The sequence below is a fragment of the Mytilus trossulus genome, chromosome 7, assembly GCF_036588685.1.
Source record: "Mytilus trossulus isolate FHL-02 chromosome 7, PNRI_Mtr1.1.1.hap1, whole genome shotgun sequence".
In the NCBI taxonomy this organism is placed as follows: domain Eukaryota; kingdom Metazoa; phylum Mollusca; class Bivalvia; order Mytilida; family Mytilidae; genus Mytilus; species Mytilus trossulus.
The window spans coordinates 11286604-11309347 of NC_086379.1; the positions used below are offsets into that span (position 1 = coordinate 11286604).

Genomic DNA, 22744 nt, shown 5'->3' on the forward strand with positions numbered 1-22744 from the left:
TAATAGAATATACCTACCTGACTGCGTATGCAAACTGTTCTTGTCTTAAACAATCATAATTTTTAAAAAAATACTCCAAAAATCGTTGTCTTATGAAGTTTTACTCATGATTATTGTCATGTATAGTTTAACGAGTAAACTTTTTATTTTCAATTGTACGGGTGTTTTTTTATATGTTGTTTTCTCGTATACAGTGTATATTTTACATTGAGTCTAAAAAGCATTGTTTTGGTTTATATGTTATCCATATTTTGTGCAATTCCTAATAAATCACTATCAAAATTTGATATACTATTCACACCGACTGTTCCTTTGCTTTTTGTGTGTGAGTTTGTTTTTTTTTGTTTTTTTTTTTGGTTGTGTATGCAATGTTTTTGTGTCAAAGTAAATATCCCATATTCTTTGTTTTTTTCTATTATAGCATTCCAGTGTTCATTTCCTACTTTTTACGTTGTACTGTGTATTCTTTTGTTGTCTCAATGCATATTTCCCTTAATAAAGCTGCAGATAACAGAGCATTTGACACCATGCTTTATTACGTTTAATGTTTTCCAATATCTTTCATTAGTTTTCATTCTTTATTTGGGAATTAGATGTGTATAGTGTTGTGAAAGATGTCTCTATATGTGAATTGTCTATCATAACAATATAGAAGAACCATGATGTTCCTGTTGAACTTGTGTTTTCCTTCTCAGAGTTTACGTGTTTCTCTTGGTTTTAGTTTGTAATCTGGATTTTTTTTCGCTCAATTGATTGATGACATTTGAACACCGGTATACTACTGTTACCTTTTTTTAATGATCTTTTTTAATGAACTTCTTAAACCATGATTTTCACGCAAGGTCTAAATCACATATATAGTGAGTTATTGTGGGACAACGATTTTACTTAAAGATAATAAAAAGATGACACCTAATAAGGTTATACTACTAAATCATTTTCAAACATAGCTTATCAATAAGATTTGTAGATTGTTGATGTCTAATATTTTTGTAAACTATTTGTGTCATATATTTTAAGAGGTAATTATCTTTTCGCTTCTTTTTATATTTTGAAACAAATCTTAATTCTGTCTGTATGTCTTTTTTGTAATTCTGTCATTTTTCAATTGGATTTGCACATGGCGTCTTGCTGTATAAACCCGTCGATACTAGGTCAAATCTTACAACCAATGATATGATAGTGTATTGCGGTTTTACTTCAATATAACCTAATTTATATTTTCGAAGCCTAGGAATAACTGTGTGAAAATCCTCAAATACCATACATTGTATATATCAGTGTTTTGCAATATCATAATCATCCTCTGTTGTCGGACCAAAGGCATGGTCGTATGTCTCATCGCTCATATTATTCTGTCTGTTATGAGAAGCAATGTCGTACACAGTATCTACACCTCTACTATATATATGCCCTGCTGATAATCAGAGCCGTCATGTTTCCCTGAAACGTTATACTGGTCTTCATTAAATGCATAATTGTCTTTTTCCAATGTTGGTGTATTTTTATCATATTTAAAATCATCTATTGGTTTTGCCATTTCATAGTCATTGGCGTTTGAATGATGAACTGGAATATCTGTTCTGTTAGGTTCAAGAGCTGTAGAAAAATTGGCTGAATTATAGTATTGGTTGTCGGTGTCTTTGATACATCCGGTTTCTAAGATCGTGTCGCTTTTATTTGTTTCTTTTCGATCATTGATTCTCAATTCAAGATTTGTGGAATTCTCAGAAGTACAGTTAGCAGGAAGAGCTATGTTTTGATTTCCAACATAATCAGCGTTTTCGTAGTTGCTAGCTATATCATGTTTGTCATCTGTATTTTTTCTGCACAAATAGAAATATAGAAATTAATATATTTGATTTTCCGTCTGTATTAATTTTTTTCGCAACTAGCAAGTCGTTTTTACACAAGACGCGCTTTTTGGTACTTGATAATAAGTGTGATATCTCGATGACCATTTCTTTGATCACAAAGCTTGATCGAATTATTAATAACACCTGCTTTACCTCTTAGAATGTTTAACATATGTTTTACCTTTGATAATTGGAAAAACCTTTTCATCTCAGTCTTTCCAACGTTTAATCTTCGCAGAATATTATCTTGAGTTTTAACTTTATAATAATTATAATTTAATTTCGAATGTGAGGTGGCTTCTGATTGGCTGAAATTGTTTTGTTTATCAGCTAGCTCATAACAATTATTTCATGTGACCGTGCCGCCATTAACAATTTTTCATGATTTACCCAGGCTTTATATGGAATTTATAATTAGATTATAAGAAATTACTGTCTGTTCGAAATAACATAAAAAATGTGGTGCACTCTTTAAAATAAGCAGCTACGCGGGTTATATAGTGTGCACACCATTTGTAATGTTATTTCGTCATAGACAGAAAAAAACTACAGTAATTCCTTATATAGCACATACAACGATGAAGAATGTTTAGTATATTTGCTTGATTATCAAACAAACAATCTGGGAGGTAATACTCCTTTTATTTTTTGATTTGTGAATGTGTTGAATAGGATATAATAGTTTGCCACTCGACGTTATGCTACAAAAAAATCAATCTATTATATACTACCCACTGAAAAAAAGTACAAAATAAATCATGATAATCCATCAGTTTACAAGAAATAAGATTAAGACTAGACCAGATTTGAATAATGAAAAGCAGTGCATCAAAAAACAAATAAGCTTTCCCATAACGATCATCTTAACCAACTCTGCTCCATTTAGTTGTAAATGCTACAATGTGCTTGCCCATATGTTCTCCTCAAATATACCGTACATATTGTTAATGCTTAAAAATTTTACGTACATTGAAGATTAATAATATACAAGCATTAGCCTTTCAAAAAGGGCTAGTCGACTCTTAGCTGATGAAAATGGAAAGTGCTTTCGCTTTGTAGATTTATTCATTTACTAGAAAAGCCCCGTGCATCAATCAACAAATTTTACATGTTATGAACTAGTATATATCGTTTAAGGTGGTATGGGTGTCTTCCTCCATCTTGGATTGTAAAAAACAGAGAACCAAAGGTCCAGATTTTCTATCAAGTCAGCAACATTTGATGCAGGATTGCAGACCTTTAATGTGAATTTTCAATTAAAAGAACCAATTTATATAAGAATATAACTTATAAATATTAATATTATTGCAAATGTTGATATATTTTGGTTGTTTTTTTATTTATTTTTTAAATTGGCATTCTAAGGGGAGGTAACTATAAAACAGTGCATTTTCTGAAGGAATCTACATGAAATTTTTCTATTTTGTATTTTAGCCGGGAAAAACGTACGGTGACCCTATCTTTTCTTATGCTATTCTTAAAGCATTGTCTGAAAGCTATATTTTTCTGTAGTATTTAACAATTTCATCATTTTGTTTAGTTTCAAATCCCAAATGGTGTATTTTCCTGTATAATCCATACAAAATGTCTCATTTTGTCACGTCCTGTAGCTTGAGAAAATGCGCGGTGACCTATCATTTTTATTATATTTTTCAACATATATCAATAGATACTACGTTTTGGTAAAGTATGAACCAATTCTATCATTTTTATTTTAGACTCCCATACCACCTTAACGTTGTTGTTAAAGAAATTCCAGAAGATTCGACTATTTATAGATAAAAGTTACCTGTGTACCAATATCTTGAATATGCATGATTAATGACCAAACAAAATCAAATTGCTTAAAAAGAGGGCACAAATCCGATAATCTACGGGATTGAAGGACATTTACTCGGTTTGGATTGTCCTAACCAATCAATAAACTTTGATTATTCGCGTCTCATAATATCTTCCAATCTGGTAGCAAGAAAAATTCACGCACTAACTGTCCATCGTTCAATTCTTAATATCGACTCATAGGAGTCGATAATGACTTTACCTTCTTACAAAGACTAAATACAGCACCACGACTCCAACAATTACAATTAGTCCAACAATGACACCCACAGCAACACCTACATAATATGTAATAAAATGTTTATTATTAGATTTTCTTATTGTGATATAATATATTCTCTACAAAGTTATCTCTAGTTGCAAATGGCTTGCCTGTATAGGTGAAATATAGAAGGCAAGTCCAAACAGCTCCAATACGATTACGGTACAGATACATGGATATGAAAAATACAAAAGTACAAAACTTAAAGTCTTTTTGTTATTCTAAACTGATTAAACATATTCGTTTAACTCTGATTGTTAGTTGGTTTCTTTGGCAATATTAGTACACTTAGCTGTTCATTTATAAATTATAAAGATACAAATGCAAAGTAGCATATATTTGCTATTTCTGTAATACCGAATTCGCATGAAGCTCTTCACCTGTATCGGTTTTTATATATCACTGGCTCTCAAATATTTGGTTTTGAGTGTTCAAGGTGAAGGTAAATCCAGAAAACCGAATTGGGCGGATGAAAATTGCAAAGAATGATTTTCAGTTTTTTCCAAATCTCATTATATTTATTTTGACATAAATACTTACCTATGTTACCTTCTATACCACTTCCCTCTTGCAATGGCAGGACAGTAGACAATGCTGAAAAAAACATATTACAAGTCCGTAAATTAGTATTCAAAAATTAATAATGTACTCTTTTTTTTTCTACTTAAATATTGGTTCGATAAGAGTTTTGTCTCATATACGAATTCATGTCACGAAAGCATGAAATACCGATCTTTGGTTCTTTTTTCAGCGGTGTTTTGTGGGCTTCTTCGAAATTACGAATTAATCAAAACAAGTTTTTTTTATGTTATTTTTTTATTTTCCGTATTCTACTTTTAGAAGAACTTAAAGTGATTATAAAGTCTAGGGTTAAATTTTATGATTTTGAAATAATGTTTGAAGTTCTAAAATTAAAAAAATATATATTTCTTTCATTTTGGAATTTTAAAGATAATTTCGGAAGCTGGACAAACAAATTCTTACGCTTACACTATCGATAAAAAAAACTATTTCAAATTAAGTTTTTTTTCATTTTTAAGGAGCAATAACGCAATTGTATTTCTCCTTTTAGTCCTTGTTACTGTGTCATTTTTATACACATAAATATAGAAAAGCGCTTCGTACGCCATAAATTATTAAACGTGTTGTTTTCCATTTTTTACAAAAAAAAACTTTCAAAATGTTCCGCCTGAAAATTGTGGTTTCAGCTGGACTTTTGATGAATTTTTGAAGTAGTTTTGTCATAGAGTTTGTCTTTGCTTTCAAATTTTTGGCCTTTAGCGTTCTGGATGATAGTATATCCTAAAAATAACAGAAGACAGAAATACTTGCCAATTCTACCCTGTATACTGGTTTCATCTTGCAATGGAGTAGTAATTTCTGTGAAATAGATTAAAAGTTTTTGTGTTGTTATTCAAATTTGATATTTCTTTGATTTATTTCCAAATCAATATTGGTATCTGCCAATGATACAATGAAAGAATTAACAAAAATACCGAACGTCTGAGTAAATTTTGCTAGCAACCCAAACAGCTATAATAGGTGTATGTGACAGTAAAACTGCACTTTTTGACATATAGTTATTCAACTGTTTCGGTGTTTATACATCAGTTGCTTTCAAATATGTGGCGTCAGCGCTGCTCATAAATGTTAATCAAGTAAAGCGCGTGAACACATACGATTTATGTTTTGAAAAAAATCTATCACCGCCCCTTATTTGATATTGATCGAAATACTTGCCCATGTTACCATGTTCACTGGTTTCATCTTGCGATAGACGTTCAGTAGTAATTGCTGAAAAATAGATTAAAAGTTTTTGTGTTTTTATTCAAATTTAATATCCATTTGATTCATTTTACAAATCAATATAGGTATCTACATATTTTTATTTGATCTACGTCATTTAAGTTTGTTTTCTAGGTGTAACGATCGTAGCACTTTTATCGCTGCATTTCCTATTGTACGAATATTTGAAATTGATCAAAAGTTTCGGTACTCCCTCATTATTTTATGCTATCAAATGTTTTTTTAACACATGAAGGTAGTTGTTATAAAAAAAGAAGAATTGGTATGATTACAAATGAGACAACTCTCCACGAGAGATAGAATAAGTATACAGCTCTCTCATAAGCAAAAAAACCCAAACTGTGATTATATAAGGGCATAAACTACAGGCACGGGGACAAATTTACATGAATTCACACACCAGTAGTAACAAACACTGCAGTAAATATGAAAAAAAGAAGATTTGGTATTATTGCCAATTAGACAACTCTCCATAAGTGACAGAATTAGTATACAACTCTCTCACAAGCAAATAAACCTAAACTGTAAACATATTAGGGCATACACTACAGACACGGGGACACATTTTGCTGCTTCCACACAGCAAGAGTAACAAGCCATGTAGTAAATATAAAAAAAGAAGTTATGGTATGATTGCAACCGAAACTGTAAAAATATAAGTTCATACACTACAGGCACGGGAACACAATCTACTGAATCTACACAACAAGAGTAACAAAACCTGCAGTAAATATACCAAAAATAAGACGAGAGACAACTCTCTCCAAGTAGTTTTGCAATAGAAACAAATGTTTTGCATTATCAAATTAAAATTGACTTTCTATACATAACATAATATTATTTGGAATTAAACTTATAAACATCATTTATCTTTTAATTACCCACTGGGTCTATATCCCTGCTGATGGACTTATTGCCCAGGCCAGTAGCTGTTACAATTTTAAGGAATGAATTGCCTTAATGCAAAGATCTGATTTCTTCCTTAGTTTTAGCTACACCTTTTTTTTCTTTTTTGAGGTTATAGCTATTCGTGTTGTTAATAAGCTCTGGATTTTCAAATATTTTGGCCCTCAAGAATCACGGAAGAGACATTGATTGTCTAAATGTGCATCTAGTGCAGATAAAATGGTAACACTTATGTTATTATAAATGTATATTTGAAATGGTGAAAAATCATCAAAAGAAAGAATGAATAAAAATACAGAATGTGAAAGTGAAAAAGGACAGGTAAAATCAAACTGGAAAAATTAAACGTAAGACTATATCAACCAATTGAACAAATGTGAGACAACTGTAAAATTCCAGATTTGGTATACTGCATTTTCAGACAAGAAAGATTGGTTAAACTTAGTCTATGACTAGTTAAATCTAATTTATGTACGTTAGTAATTTACAGTTCAATTATATTTACAAAATTAGGCAAGCAACCAAACAGGTATGATAGGTTAATGTGGCAGTTTACATTTTATTATATACCATTTTGACGTTAAGATAAAAGATATAACTAAAATGTTAGATGCATTTATTAAACAGAAACCTTACACGTTATTTTTAATATAATTTTTGTTTTGTATTAGTTTTTATTTTTTTGTATTATTTTCCTTTGTTTTCACAGGCAATCAGACTGAGAGTTTTGATATTCAATTAAAAGGGGGAAATTAACAAAAACAAGGAAACAATGTAAAATATTATATAATGTCTCTTGAGTGATGCTAGAGGTTAAAATATGTGGAAAAAAAACTTATATTAAACATACATAGAATAAAGTGTTTATAAACTCAAAAGTAAACAAAAATAACACAAACAGAAATTTAACAGTATCTTACTTTAACATAAAATAGAGAATGGAAATGGGAAATATATAAAACCTCTGTATAAAACCCTGATAGTGATAAAAGTATTCCAACGTTATATATTTGTATGCACAGAAAGAACCATAAACTGTTCAAATGTGATAATAATCATAATACATATAATTCTAACTTACATAATCTTTTTTTCAAAACTTTAACGAGTACTATAAACAATAATGTTTCTTCAGTGATGTTCGAGGTTAAAAGATTTGAAACCCTAAAACTTTTTGAAGAATAGAAAAACTAGAATGCCGAACTGAACAAAAAGTGCAAAATTCAAATGTTAAGAAGAGAGGCTTTAACCAATGGAAACAATGATTTTACTAGGTTGCCAAACTGAATATGCGTATGAAAAGATATCTGGAAATATAAGAAAGAAAGAAAAATAGTGTGGGCAGTATTCTTTTAATTTACTTTCTATTCAGGTATGTTCATTGAAACAGCTGTACCAGTGAAGAAATCTGTTAACAGCACGTGCAATATTGTTTTTGAAAGCCAAACTATTTCTGCTATATAGATGTTCTATCAATAAGTAGTTCAAATGTTGGTGACTATATGATGAACGTTTCGATCCCATCGAACTAGAGATAAAGGATACAACAGATACAGTAAGGTCAGATACATATCTTAATTTACATCTATTAATTTACAATGAGGGTCTGTTATAAACAAACCCTTTACGTCAAAAAAGATAAACCTAGCTTCTCAATTAAACTTTCTAAGTTTACATAGCAACGTTCCATCATCCCCTGTTGACGGCGTATATGCATAACCGGGCGATAAGATATTCGGGGACTTGTTTTTTTATCATTTATTTGAAAAAGGGTTGCTGCTCTCAGAGAAACTATTAAACCGAGAGTTCCAAGTGGTGGAGTTGGAATTATGCCTCATGAATTTGTTGACCGTTACACGGAATATCTGTTTCCCAGATGATTATGGATATGTTCCAAATGCCCTAACCCGTATCCCGGTTCCATTTTCCTGAATGTTACAAACCTAAAAATACATTCTCTATTTTATTTTTTACAGAGTTTGTCTTTAGTGCCGTGTGGAGGTAGTAGAGTGCCTCCCCGTGCTTCAGGTTTATGCTCTTATAATATACTAGATTATGGAGTGTGTGTCCGAGCGAGAACTGCGCTAGTTCATTACTTTAGGAATATTTATCAAAAAGTAGTATTTCAATATTCAGCCCCATTCTACTATTTAGTCAGCCGTCAGTCCTACCATGATATACCCTATCTTTTTCGGGTAATTATTACTGATAGCGTGTGACATTTTTTTTTTTGAACAAATTTATAAATTTTACATAACTTAAATTATTATATGCTGATTCATATTCTGGACGCCAATCTTTGCTCCGTTATTATATAATTCACTAACAAAACAATTATGAAGCTTAGAAATGGAAAAATACTAAATACTAAACTTGTTCAAAGGGTATCTACACGTCTCAATCTTCAACATCGGTTATCTATAAATACTATCATCGCTAACATTTTTAACAATAAAAATCGTGGTTACCCTTCTATCGATAAGTGTCATGCCAAAAAATGACTTCCATGTCCCCGTCTTTCCACCAACAATACGGTAAGGTCCACGTTCAATGGTCGCACATTTTCTTTAAATTTTGAAACTGATATAACTTGAAAAACAAACAGTACAGCAATGTTTATTTACTCACATGAAACAAACCGGGGTGTGGTATTCAGTACGTAGGAGAAACTGGACGATATTTATCTAAACGCACTCAAGAACATCTGTATCGTTTTAAAAGACCCAATAAATTCAAAAGTATCATTTATCAACACCTTAAGAAGCACAACAATCCTTTTAAATGTTTAGCAGTTCAACCTTTAGAAGTAGTAAATAAGCAGCCTGGAGAATCGCATTCAAAGTTTGTACGATCACGGAAAATAATTGAATTAAATTGGATTAAAAAATTACAGACAGTTTACCCTCTCGGTCTAAATGATTATATCATGGGAATTGGTAATATATCTAGAACCAATTCCGTTAACATTTTGGATATAGTTTCTAAAACTGTTCGTAAAAACCGTTCTCACGGTCGTAGAACAAATCGCAAGCAAAGACAATTTTGGGCCAATCATACCATATTTCGGACCTAATTTCTATTTCAAAAAACAACGGCAGACATTATCTGTTAACAACCTCTGTTCGTTACCGGTTAATAAGTTAAATAAAATTTTGGAGGATTGCAACACAATTTCATATAGTAGTCCTAAGTATGAAATTGTTCAAATTATTATGGCATATTGTTATTCTAAATTATTTCCCAAAATTGATCGACCTGAAGATCATAAAAACATTTTATTAAAATTAAGTATGTCAATAAAGGCTTTGATTTTGTAAATATTGCCGGTACATTTAACGACCATTCTGTTAAAGAACAAATTCCTGGATATTTTGACAATACTGAGCTACCTTTTATTTGTATTATTTACAAGAAATCTACCCGGAAATTTGAGTTTAATTATAGTCAATTGTGTAAAGATGTTAATATCAGTGAAAATACACCTACTTCACGTAATTGCAGTAATTCCGAATATCTTTTAGACCCATTTCCCATGTTATAACAGGAGATCTTAACATCGTTCAAGACCGAGAGTTAAAATCATTCCTCAGTAAAGGACCTAAATATCGTCCCCGTCAATTATTAATTGGAATGAGTGTCGTAATATCATCCACAACTCATTCCATACTTACTGTATGAAATGGATAAAACGGGAAAAAGCTGACAAAAAATCTTTGGGCTATTTTTTAAATTCAGTAATGAAAATAGTTGATATACGTATTCAACATTTTAAAATACATTTTACTATTGACAATAACCACAATAAACCAAGTTCTCGTATCAAACATAAACTAAAAGAACTAGCGAAGGAATTTGTTTTTGTCCCGGCCGATAAAGCTGCTAATAATATCAGTATTGTTTGACGTAAATTTTACATTGAGGTTCTGAAAAAGGTAATCACTAATTCACCAACATTCCAACTGACTCCATTTTCAGAAAACGAAATCTGTAACAAACATAAAGTTTTAGCCACCGCTTTACAATCAGAGCCAAATATAATGAAAGTCCCAACTATGTATTGGCTTCCGAAGCTACACAAAACCCCTTACAAATATAGAATTATTTCGTCTTCAAGCCATTGTTCAACTACTAAATTGTCTATTCTTCTTACCAGCACACTTGGTACAATTAAAAACCTGATAATAAATTGTTCAAATAAGGCCTTCGAAAATAGTGGAATAAATTACTTTTGGAGTGTCAAGAACTCGTTGGAAGTACTTGATAAATTACAAGCTTATATTGGTGATTTTGAATCTGTTCAAAGTTTTGATTTTTCTACCCTGTGTACCACATTGCCGCACATTCTCATTAAGAAAAAATTCACACACCTAGTTTAATGGGCATTAAAAAAATCAGAATGTGAATATATATGTTCAAACTCTTTTAGGTCATTTTTTAGTAACAATAAACAAAAAAACTATGTTAATTGGACGAGCTTTGATACTATATATGCCCTTGAATTTTTACTAGATAACATTTTGGTTTGCTTTTGGGATTCCGTATATCGTCAGATTATCGGAATTCCAATGAGGACTAACTGTGCACCATTTATTGCGGACCTGTTTTTATATTGTTATTAGTTACAATTTATAACAAAAATAAGCAAAGACCCATCGAAACAACATCTGATAAACAAGTTTAATAATACTTTTAGATATTTGGATGATATTTCGGCTCTCAATAATGACGACTTTAATATGTATACTAAAGAAATTCATCTTGTTGAACATACTTTAAATAAAGCTAATGGTAACAATGACCACTGCCCTTTCCTCGATCTTGATATCTATATCACTAACGGAAAGCTTAATACTAAAATTTATGATAAAAGAGATGATTTTTCATTTCCTATCGTTAATTATTCATTTTAAGATCAAACTAACAAAACCTTTAAATAGACTTATTAAGAAGGGATATAATTACGATACTGTTGTCAAGTCATTAAAGATTGCATATTTTGGCGTTAATATTGAGTCACTGATAAGGTCTTTGCATCGGAATTAAACACATTGTTTCTAAAAACAGTTGTTGGCATGACACGGGTTATGTTCTTCTCATAGTTAACTGCTAGTAGTCTGTTGTTATTTATGTATTATTGTCATTTTGTTTATTTTCTTTAGTTATATCTTCTGACATCAGACTCAGACTTCTCTTGAACTGAATTTTAATGTACGTATTGTTATGCGTTTACTTTTCTACATTGATTAGAGGTATAGGGGGAGGGTTGAGATCTCACAAACTTGTTTAACCCCGCCGCATTTTTGCGCCTGTCCCAAGTCAGGAGCCTCTGGCCTTTGTTAGTATTGTTGTTTTAGTTTCTTGCGTACAATTTGGAAAATAGTATGGCGTTCATTATCACTAAACTAGTATATATTTGTGTAGGAGCCAGCTGAAGGACGCCACCGGGTGCGGGAATTTCCCGCTACATTGAGGACCTGTTGGTGACCTTCTGCTGTTGTTTTTTTCATTGGTCGGGTTGTTGTCTCTTTGACACATCCCCGTGTTTTTACTTTTAATGATGCTTTTGAAACTATGATGGATGCCATATTGAATCAGGATATGCTTATCTAACGGAGCACATGTGTTCAGTCCCTTTTTCTAGTTGGTGTTCGGGGGTAAGTTGTCTTTGTTCAGTTTGGTGTACTATTGTTTTTCTGTCTGTTGTATTCTTTTTTAGCCATGGTGTACATGTTTAGTTTATTTTGAACTTAATAGTATGAATGTCCTTTTTGGTATCTATCGCATATTTTTTACTCTCTATCTAGAAAAATAAACAATTTGTAACTCTTACAAATGAGTTTTAAGCGTTATCTTCATTCTTAAGAAATCATAAACTTATTCTAGTAAGAATTGGTAGCGTGTTAGAGAAAAGGTAAATCTTTGAAAGTTCCATTTTCGGAAAGCTTGAAATGGAAAACTATTAGAATTGCGTCGCTTCAGATTATCTTTGAATGAAATGCGTTATGTTTGAAAATAAATGAATGGAGGGTACCAATTGATTTTTGCTTTTAATGACCATGTCACTTTGTAACAGAAGCCCGTATTTAAGTGGCATCTAGCTGTTTAGCTAAGTTTGCACAAGGTGTCACGTAAGCTTATAGTACCACTTTGCGTCATTCTTTCATCTTCAAACTCCTAACATTCAAAAAAATACTGATAAACACTTGAAATAAGAACAAAAAAGCAAACACAATATAAATTTTAAAAAAATACGAAAGATAGTGAGTTGTACAAGTTATTATCTTTTCTCCACAAAATTTGTACAGGTGATTACTTGTACAATTATATTCATACAAGTAATAACCTGTATGATGTCATTATACAAGTTATTACTTATCTGGAAATTTTGTACAAGTAATAACCTGTACAAAATGATAAAATATACACGACATATAGACCATTCTATCAATTAAATAAAACCTTTATACATAATTACACAGAGAAAATAAGTTCACTTTTTATAAGTATACTGACTAATTGTGCACCACTTATTGCGGACCTGTTTTTGTATTGCATTGAGTTACAATTATGACAACAATCAGCAAAGACGCATCAAAACAACATCTCATAAACAAAGGAGTAGGTCCGGTAAGGCCCCTTTTTGGCCCAAAAATATAACAGTTTTACAAAATAGTTAAAATGTAAACTATTAGTTATTTATTGGACAATTGAATGCTTCTGCTGCATAAATATGGGCTGTTTTTGACAAAACAATGCACATTTATAGATTGTAGCACCATTAAGTCATGCTAAATTACTGAAATCTTCAAAATTCTATCATTTTAGTTAAATTTTAGACGGTTTCCGTGTAAAACGAAATTGGCCGCATTCGTGTTCATCCTTAATATTGCAATGTAAGTTGTATTTTATGATAATACATAACATATATAAAGGTTGTGGATGAACACAGGTGCGGCCACTTTCATTTTTGACAAAAACCATATGAAAAGTGACGTTTTTTGGCATATTTGAGAGATTTGTCATATTAGAGCTTCAATCGGATCGTTTTTAATGACTTGATAAGTTAAAATCTTTCACATTAACTAATTGAATCAAGTGAAATAGACCCTTAAGTGTTTAAAAAGTGGTCAAAATATTTCGTCAGATGAAACTGAAATTTGAGGCCAAAATGAGTCCTTACCGGACCTACTCCTTTAATAATACTTTTAGATATTTTGATGATATTTTGGCTCTCAATAATTACGACTTTAATATGTATACTAAAGAAATTCATCTTGTTGAACATTCTTTAAATAAAGCTAATGGTAACAATGACCACTGCCCTTTCCTCGATCTTGATATCTATATCACTAACGGAAAGCTTAATACTAAAATTTATGATAAAAGAGATGATTTTTCATTTCCTATCGTTAATTATTCATTTTAAGATGGTGACGTTCCCTTGTAACCATCTTACGGTGTTTATATATCTCAACTTGTACGATTCGCTCGTGTATGTAACAATTTTGTAGATTTTAACGAGAGAAATTTATGTATTTCTGAAAAAATATTTTACCAGGGTTTTCGATATCACAAACTAGTCAAAACATTTACTAAATTTTATCATCGGTATAAGGATATCATTCGTAAATATAGCTCATCATGCAAACTTCTTATATGTTCAGGTATTTCACATCCAATTTTTATGAATATTTTCTTTATAAAGCATAAAAAATGTCAGTATTCACCTCAGAAGCTAACAAAACCTTTAAATAGACTAATCAAGACAGGGTATAGTTACGATACTGTTGTTAGGTCATTATAGATAGCTTATTTTGGCGTTAATATTGATTCACTTATAGGGTCTTTGCATCGAAACTAAAAACATTTATTCAAAAACCAGTTATTGGCATGACACGGGTTATGTTCTTCTCATATATGGTATGATGGTATGATACTAAACCCCTAACGGGAAGGATTGTGCCTGATATTCATATGATGAAATCATAATCTTTCAATCAGTTTAATTGGAGTCTGGGGCTGACATGTCAGTTAGCTGCTAGTATTTTGTTGTTATTTTTTAATGTTAGTTTCTTGTGTACAATTGGAACTTAGTATGGAGTTCATTATCACTGAACTAGTATATATTTGTTAAGGGGCCAGCTAAAGGACGCCTACGGGTGCGGGAATTTCTCGCTACATTGAAGACCTGTTGGTGACCTTCTGCTGTTTTATTTTCTATGGTCGGGTTGTGGTCTCTTTGACACATTCCCCATTACCATTCTCAATTTTATAACTGTATAATATCGTTTTTATTAAACTGCATAATTATACAGTAGTCTATACATGGTTGCTGATATTTTAGTCTGTCAAATGTGTATTTAATCCAAAATAAATCATATGGATATTAATATCTTAATTGTTATATCGCCAAAGTACACCAATAAAGCTAATTGATAACTTCTTGAGAAGCCTTCTCCTTTTACATATCTGTGTACCTTTTCTTTCTGATTATTTTCACAGAATTTGAACGTGCCATTTCGGGGGAAATATATCCAAGATACTATTATTTTTTAGATTCGTTAACGATAGATTGTATGGAATGAATTTACAACAACTGGATTATCTTGACAGATTTTTGCCATTAGCATAATTTAGTCAGCACAGAGAATAGCGAACATTGTTTCCAGGAGAGGTTATCACTTGTAGACATACACATCATACTGAATTATATGAAATATTACAGAACAGTTCCGATTTAACTGAAAGGCAATTGTCTGGACAGTACGAAGTTTATCTCAGTCTTAAGTCTAAATATTTACTGTAATCTTGAATGTGACACATCTTGTTCATCTTGTTTATGCATGCATGACAATTTTAGAAAGTAAGCAAACATTGTGCCAATATAGTGTTGTTAACTTAATCTGATACAAAAATAATTAATTATCTATTAACGAATACGTACAGTATATATGAATGATAATTGGAATTGAGTTATACACAAGCTAACATATAAATACACACCTTTACAACTGAATGAGATATTTACAAACTTTGGTATTCGAATGCAATCATCCCATGTATTGACAGATTTGGTCCAAATTATTGGTTGACAAGTATTGTTGATATTGCAGGATTCTATTACGTTATGTTTTGTTAATTCTGTACACTGTTGATCTAAAATGTGGTTTTCGCAAAACGATGAATACATCATTACTTCAACTGACTGAATTTCTATTTTATTTTTTGTATTTCCACATGTTACTGACTCCATGTTATAGGGACAAACAGTTTTTTCGGTCTTACTATTGTTGATATTTTTACCTGTAATGGAACGAGATATGTAACTTGCGTCAATAACTAATTTGAGACGAACTGAACATTATTAAGGACATAGGATGGTTACTGACGATCTAGAGAGATAAGTTCGCTGAAGTAATATTGCACGACCTCAAAATGTGAATTACTGTGAAAGTACTGTTATTCGTGGGATACCAATTTTCGTGGTTTTCGTGGATGACTTTATCCACGAATTTAAGTGTCTAACGAAATTAAAACAACCACTGTCCAAATCCAGACAAGGAAACATCCCAATCCGTAGGTTTGACTACTCATATGATTTACAGTAGAGAATATATTGTATAACGCTAAAATTAAGAATACTTCAAAAGCCTTTCAAAGGCAATATATTCATACAAGACAACACAAGACAATAGCAGTCACATAACTACAAATGTACAACTGCATGCAGGATTATACCCATTTAATCTTTAATAACTAAACTGTACAACTTTTGATCTTTTAATTCTCATATAAAATATTATAATCATTGAAAGTCAGATTTCCGGTATTGATATGCTAGTAAGATAAAGTGTTTATTTTATATCCTTATGCTGGGCTTGATTTTGATAAGAATTATTTGAAAATTTAAGATACGTTTATAGCATTTGTTTATCCTACTGCTTTCTTTAGGTAGCATGTTTATGGCCTAATTAACACCTTTCTTTAATCTGTTAATCACTTAATCATGGATCAATTAGTGTAATCACTACGATTTACACAGGTCAATGTTTACTTTGCAATTTCCTTCAATCCAGAGAATTTGATACCTTCGTTTCTAAAGGCTTTAACTTTCCAATTATTTTTTTTTTTAGAAAACTTAAATCCAAGAATTTAAAAACCCACGAACATGTAAATATCGCTCAAACCCCGAAAATTGATACCCAAGAATTAAAAAAAAAAAAGACTTCACAGTATTGGAAAGAGGTGTATTTTGTCACAGACATCAAATAACAGGAAATGTAACAATTATAATGCACGAAATGCGTTTTACCACAATTTATGTGTTTTCCGTTGCAAAAAATATGTTAACACAAAACTTTATAAAAACGTTAAAGAGATAATATCACCACCCAAAAGGACATTAGTATTTCCAAAAATCATAATTATGAAGAAAGATTGTTTGCATGAAATTAATGTTGACGAAAAAACACAGATGATTACATTTTATAGATTTAGTATATGTGAGTCATATCTTTATCCTAATATAAAATCCATGGCATATTCAATACTACTTCATAGATTTCACAGAAATATGCCTTTTCATTTTTCTCACAAATGTGTGTACTTTTTTATCAGATCTAGTCTTATATTTACTATCTAGGCATAGACGTCTGAAATAAATGTTTTTTTCAATCCTTGTTGACAAGTGTATATTGAACCCACAACCTTCAATTTTTTTTATACTTTTCAGGATGTAGTTATACACTAATACATTTCAGATACATAAAATTAATGTTGATATTTTCGATCTTCAATGTTAAATGAAGTGTGCTTCCTTAAAGTACTTATAGTTAAAATTGAAAGTTTACTTACGAACACAGTGATAGTCAATATTCAGTTTCCACGTTTTGTCAGCTACTAAATGTGAAACGTTGAGCATTTTGTCCGTTAACACACACGAGTTGTGACCAATACAAGATGGGTAAGATGAGTTCATAGCTTCAGTTCCCATGTTACCGTCATTTGTAAGACTGCAAGAATTCCCAATGTCGTGAAAAAGTATATTGATATCCTCTATTGCGTTTCCACTAGGACAGGTCAAATCCACTGTAGAATTTTCACATAGTCGTTTTTCAAAGGTTAACCCTTCAATTTGAAAAAAAGTAGCTGTTCTATATTTAACAAAGACATGACAGAACTGGGTGATTTTTTTTATATGTGCTTTTTAATCATGATTTTTTTTTTCTTTGATGAAAAAGATACAAAATCCTTTTTACAATAGTAGGAACTGCTTAATTAAACCTTCTTCTCTGTTGTTATACTTATTTATTGATTAGAGAAATTATAATAGATATAGGAAGATGTGGTGTGAGTGCCAATGAGACAACTCTCCATCCAAATAACAATTTAAAAATTAAACCATTATAGGTTAAAGTACGGCCTTCAACACGGAGCCTTGGCTCACACCGAACAACAAGCTATAAAGGGCCCCAAAATTACTAGTGTAAAACCATTCAAACGGGAAAACCAACGGTCTAATCTATATAAACCAAACGAGAAACGAGAAACACGTATATATTACATAAACAAACGACAACTACTGTACATCAGATTCCTGACTTAGGACAGGTGCAAACATTTGCAGCGGGATTAAACGTTTTAATGGACCCAAACCTTCTCCCTTTTTCTGAAACAATAGCATAACATCACAACATAGAAAAACATACGATAAAATATCAATTGGCAGACTTAACTCAATCAAAAAACGTATGATAAGACTGTTTAAATTTAGAGTGTTTGTCAAAATATATGCATGTCACTTTCTATTGGTATAAAGCACTGAGCACATTCGCTTCCACAATTCTATTGGGAGAGAGTTGTAGAAAAATACCATTTATAACTGAGTAAACTAACTGCACGTTACGTTTACAGATTATAAACAATGTTTTTTAATCTGAGGGAATGTTATGTTTCAGCCTCAATTATTTGTTAGTTTTCTTTCAAGATTCGGGTTATGTGTTATCAAACTTAAACGATTAACAAACAACTTGACCGATTATAAAAACATGAAAATAGAGCATCTGTTTCTAACTTTTACTTTAAGAATAAAGTCCTTTCCTCCTCCGCCAAGTAAAAAAAAAGCAACAACAACAAACAATCCCTACAAATCTACTTTTTGATTCTGGAGTCCCTTTTATATCTAAATTTCTACGGATCGTTTACATTTCCTTTCATTTTGGGAAACGGTCGTGATGCGTTTTGTCTACAAAAGAGCTAAAGGTGCATAAGAGAATTATTTCAGACTAAAATAGTTTATTACTAATTGGTAACATTAAATTTCACAAAAACTTTTACTTTAAATAAACTTGAAGTTATCCAGTGTTGAGACCAATGCAAAAAAGAATTCTGCTACTAAAACGTTTATAATTGTGATTTTCCATTTTAACGTAGCAATATACCATCTCCACGTTAATACAATAAATCATGATTCTCTTGATAGTGGGTTGCTGCTAACAAATTTAAAGAAGCTGTTAATAATAAACGCATTATAGATACCAGGACTAAATTTTGTATATACGCCAGACGCGCGTTTCGTCTACAAAAGACTCATCAGTGACGCTCGAATCCAAAAAAGTTAAAAAGGCCAAATAAAATTCGAAGTTGAAGAACATTGAGGACCAAAATTCCTAAAAGTTTTGACAAATACAGCTTAAACCAGTTAATTCCATTTGATGAAGTTTAAATCAACCACTCGTTAATTTTATTGATGCCATCACGAGTTGGTTGACAGTTATGGAATATTAATTACACAGAACGATAATGACGATGTATATGCTCCAATTGACATAACAACAATCCAGTTTTCTTTCGTCAAATTTAATTGACTCAATACTACTTGTCACGGGGTTTGTACTATCATTGGCAACGCAACGGGTGTCACATATGGAACTAAATCTGATTAACTTTCCGGAGAACGTGAGATAAGACCTAATTTTTGGTGGCGTTTGTGTTTGTCGGTCTTCAGTTGTCTATGTTGCTAATAAGAAACTAAATACCTTAGAAATAAACAACTTGTCAAATAAAACAAAAACAAAAGAATTAAAATAGAGTTTTCATCCATGACACAAAATAAAAACATGCACAATAAAACAACAACTGCTGCTCTAGATCTTCATCTCAAAGTGACACTGAGGTCTTCAACAAGGAAAACTTTTCTTTAAGGAGGCTCGCGGATTTTCAATCAAAAAAATTAAACATTTATTTTTCAATTCAATTTTTATTAATTACCTTTAGTAGTTGTTATTTTATCATATGGAACAAAAATCATTCCAAAAAAACAATACGTGCTTTTTTTTAAATGTAGATATCATTGAAAAAGCTCCAAATTATCTCCCTTTGGTGCAAAAATGCCATTTTTGGCATTAAATTAAAATATCTTTTTTAACTCGTCGGTGACCTATATTTATTTTTTTGAATAAACTTTACATAAACTAAATGATTGTAAAATTTAAGCGATTTCTGTAATTTAGTTCTTTTTTTATTTCGATATTACCGCTATTTCTCCTATTAGTTCAACAGAAAAAAGGACATTAACAAAAATGTGTTCTTCTTTTAAAGGCAGATTGTGAGCGTAAATGAACGGTGACCCCATCTTTTTTATTTCATTTTTCTATTAAGTAGAATATAAAGTTCATGTATATAAGAAAAGAGCGAAATCCTATATTAAATAAAAACAAATATTTAGACTCGCGCGCAACTTTAATACAGAGTTTTATGTTTCCATATATCAATTTATCACAAAAATACTGTCGAATACTGTATATATATACACTATAAGGTCAATGGCAGAAAAAAACATGATTTGTTTTGTATGAGGCTGATAACATAGGGAAGAGCAAGGGTTTTAACAAGCACTTCCTCAGTTTTGTACCGAATACAAAAAAGTTCTTATTTTTCTTACACTGACCTACATTGTAATGTTGTTTTCATTTTGCAACTTTGATATTTATTTAAATTGTAAAATTTAATTTCAAACTTATTATCATCCCTTAATTAACTCTAATTGTAGAAAAAGGGATCCATGGTGAAAATTGACATTGCACCAAATATAGCTGCTTCGTTACTATATATAGGAAGTAAACACAACTATGCAGTATAAATATCTTCGAAAAGTTAATGTGTTCTGTTGCTTGTGTTATCACTTATGTTTGAAGTAATTTTAGCTCAATTCGTAAGTGTAAAAAAATTAAAATAAAATTCTTACCATGTGATTTCTTTGAAAATGATAATATCACAAAAAACAGTTTAACAAATCTGTATGTACTATCATCCATTTCAAAGTCGTTCGACACATTTCCTCTACCAGGAAGTTAGATATACTAGTGTTAAAGTTGACAAAATTGAAGATCAACAACTCATTAAATAAACATTTAAAAACGGATCAAATTTATTATATAGCGATTTAATGTACTTTTTTTTTTAAATCATTTGAACTTTGTTTGTAACCTTCCTCTAACAGGAAGTTAATGGTTATTTAATCATGACCTAACAATAATATTAGTATAAAAAAACACAATTGAATATCTATCAATTAGGAAATAAAAATTTATATATTGATCTGATTTCTCATATAGTGCTTTGATCATCCCATATCCACATTGTTCTTCTCATACTTCCTCTCGAATGTATATGTATACATGATTATGTTTTTATTTAAATACAATTAAAACTTTGTTAAAAAAAACTTAATAGAAATATCTGCTATTTGGTATATATACAGTGCTTAATGCTCGGAGTTTCTGTTAATCATCTACGATATAATTTCCAAACTTATAGGTAGCACGGTAGTATTTGTATTTCGGAGTTTAGGCTGCTCTTTTGTGTATCCTACTTTTAAGTCAATGTATCGGAACAGTGTGATTTGACAAAATATACAGTATCTACTGAACATACTTTCTCAAACTAAGGGATGAATTAGGTGTAAAAAAAATATGAAATAATTTTGCATACAGATGAAAATGATTTTTTGAGATTTTTTTTGATTTTTTTCATTCACTTCATGATAAAATATATAAAAGCACTAGTTGCCTTTGGTTTTTAAAAAATGGCACAAATAGTAATGGTCATGATACATATTCAAATCCAAAACAAAAGCACTTCACTTAACTGAGGACGTAAATTTTTTGGCAGTGGTAAAAATCCTAAAAAGACTATCATTATCCCAAATTGGCTAGGAAATACTAGGTGCCACCTATAATATTGTCACCATAGATGAATGTAATATTGATGAAGTGTTATTGGGAATTGAATTCTATTAAAAAAGCATAACGTATCAACGTCAACACCGAATTTATCTTAAAATATACTAACCACCACTACATTAAAATAAAAATATAGAAAAATGAAGTGTGAAATTCATTCGATTTGTAAAACCTTTGAAAAATGATTCAATACTAAATTGTGTTTAAGTGAAACAATAGTAACAATTCAGTTGATCAGTATATCTTAAACGATGCAGTATAAGTCATGAATTCAAGATATTTAAGACGAGTTAACTTTTCCTTTCAAAGTAGCAGTGCCTCAATATTGAGTTAATGTGATAATATTGAATTTGCATTTTCTATTATGGTTTCCTTAATAGAGGATTGATACTTACCAGAAAACTATTGAGCCAAGAGTACTAAGTGGTCAAGTTGAAATCATCCAATCAAAATATTTACAGATGCCGTCATGTGTTGGCGCTGACCGGATATATGCCGATTGTCGTAATCACTATAAAGTCCTCTTTTTCTGAAACGTGACCTACCTTTTAGACTCATTACAAGGTATGTTCTGACATGATTATAAGTTAAACGGTTTGCTACTGAACCCCTACGGATCCATAGAGGGTAAGTCAAATTCATAGGGGATGAGGCCGGAGGTCAGAAGTTAATTGTATAACGAATGAATCGCACGCTGGACTTTTTCTGCTGCGTTTTGTTGACATATACCACATGAAACACAACAACATCAATAGATGACTTCACCATTAACGCGTCATGAACCCCATATGAAATCTACTAACCAAATACGGTCTCAAAGGGGCCACCACGTG

General features: G+C 31.0%; 1 protein-coding gene across 1 annotated transcript; it reads right to left on the reverse strand.

Moving 5' to 3' along the window:
• Positions 1-970: 970 nt before the first annotated feature.
• LOC134726822 (uncharacterized) lies at positions 971-21045 on the reverse strand. Its single transcript, XM_063591230.1, has 7 exons — positions 20915-21045; positions 17524-17796; positions 15673-15972; positions 5698-5751; positions 4498-4551; positions 3898-3973; positions 971-1826 (listed from the first exon to the last, which is right to left on the reverse strand). Exons 1-7 carry the CDS (start codon positions 20982-20984, stop codon positions 1391-1393), a joined length of 1263 nt encoding a protein of 420 aa, XP_063447300.1. The 5' UTR covers positions 20985-21045; the 3' UTR covers positions 971-1390.
• Positions 21046-22744: the final 1699 nt, after the last annotated feature.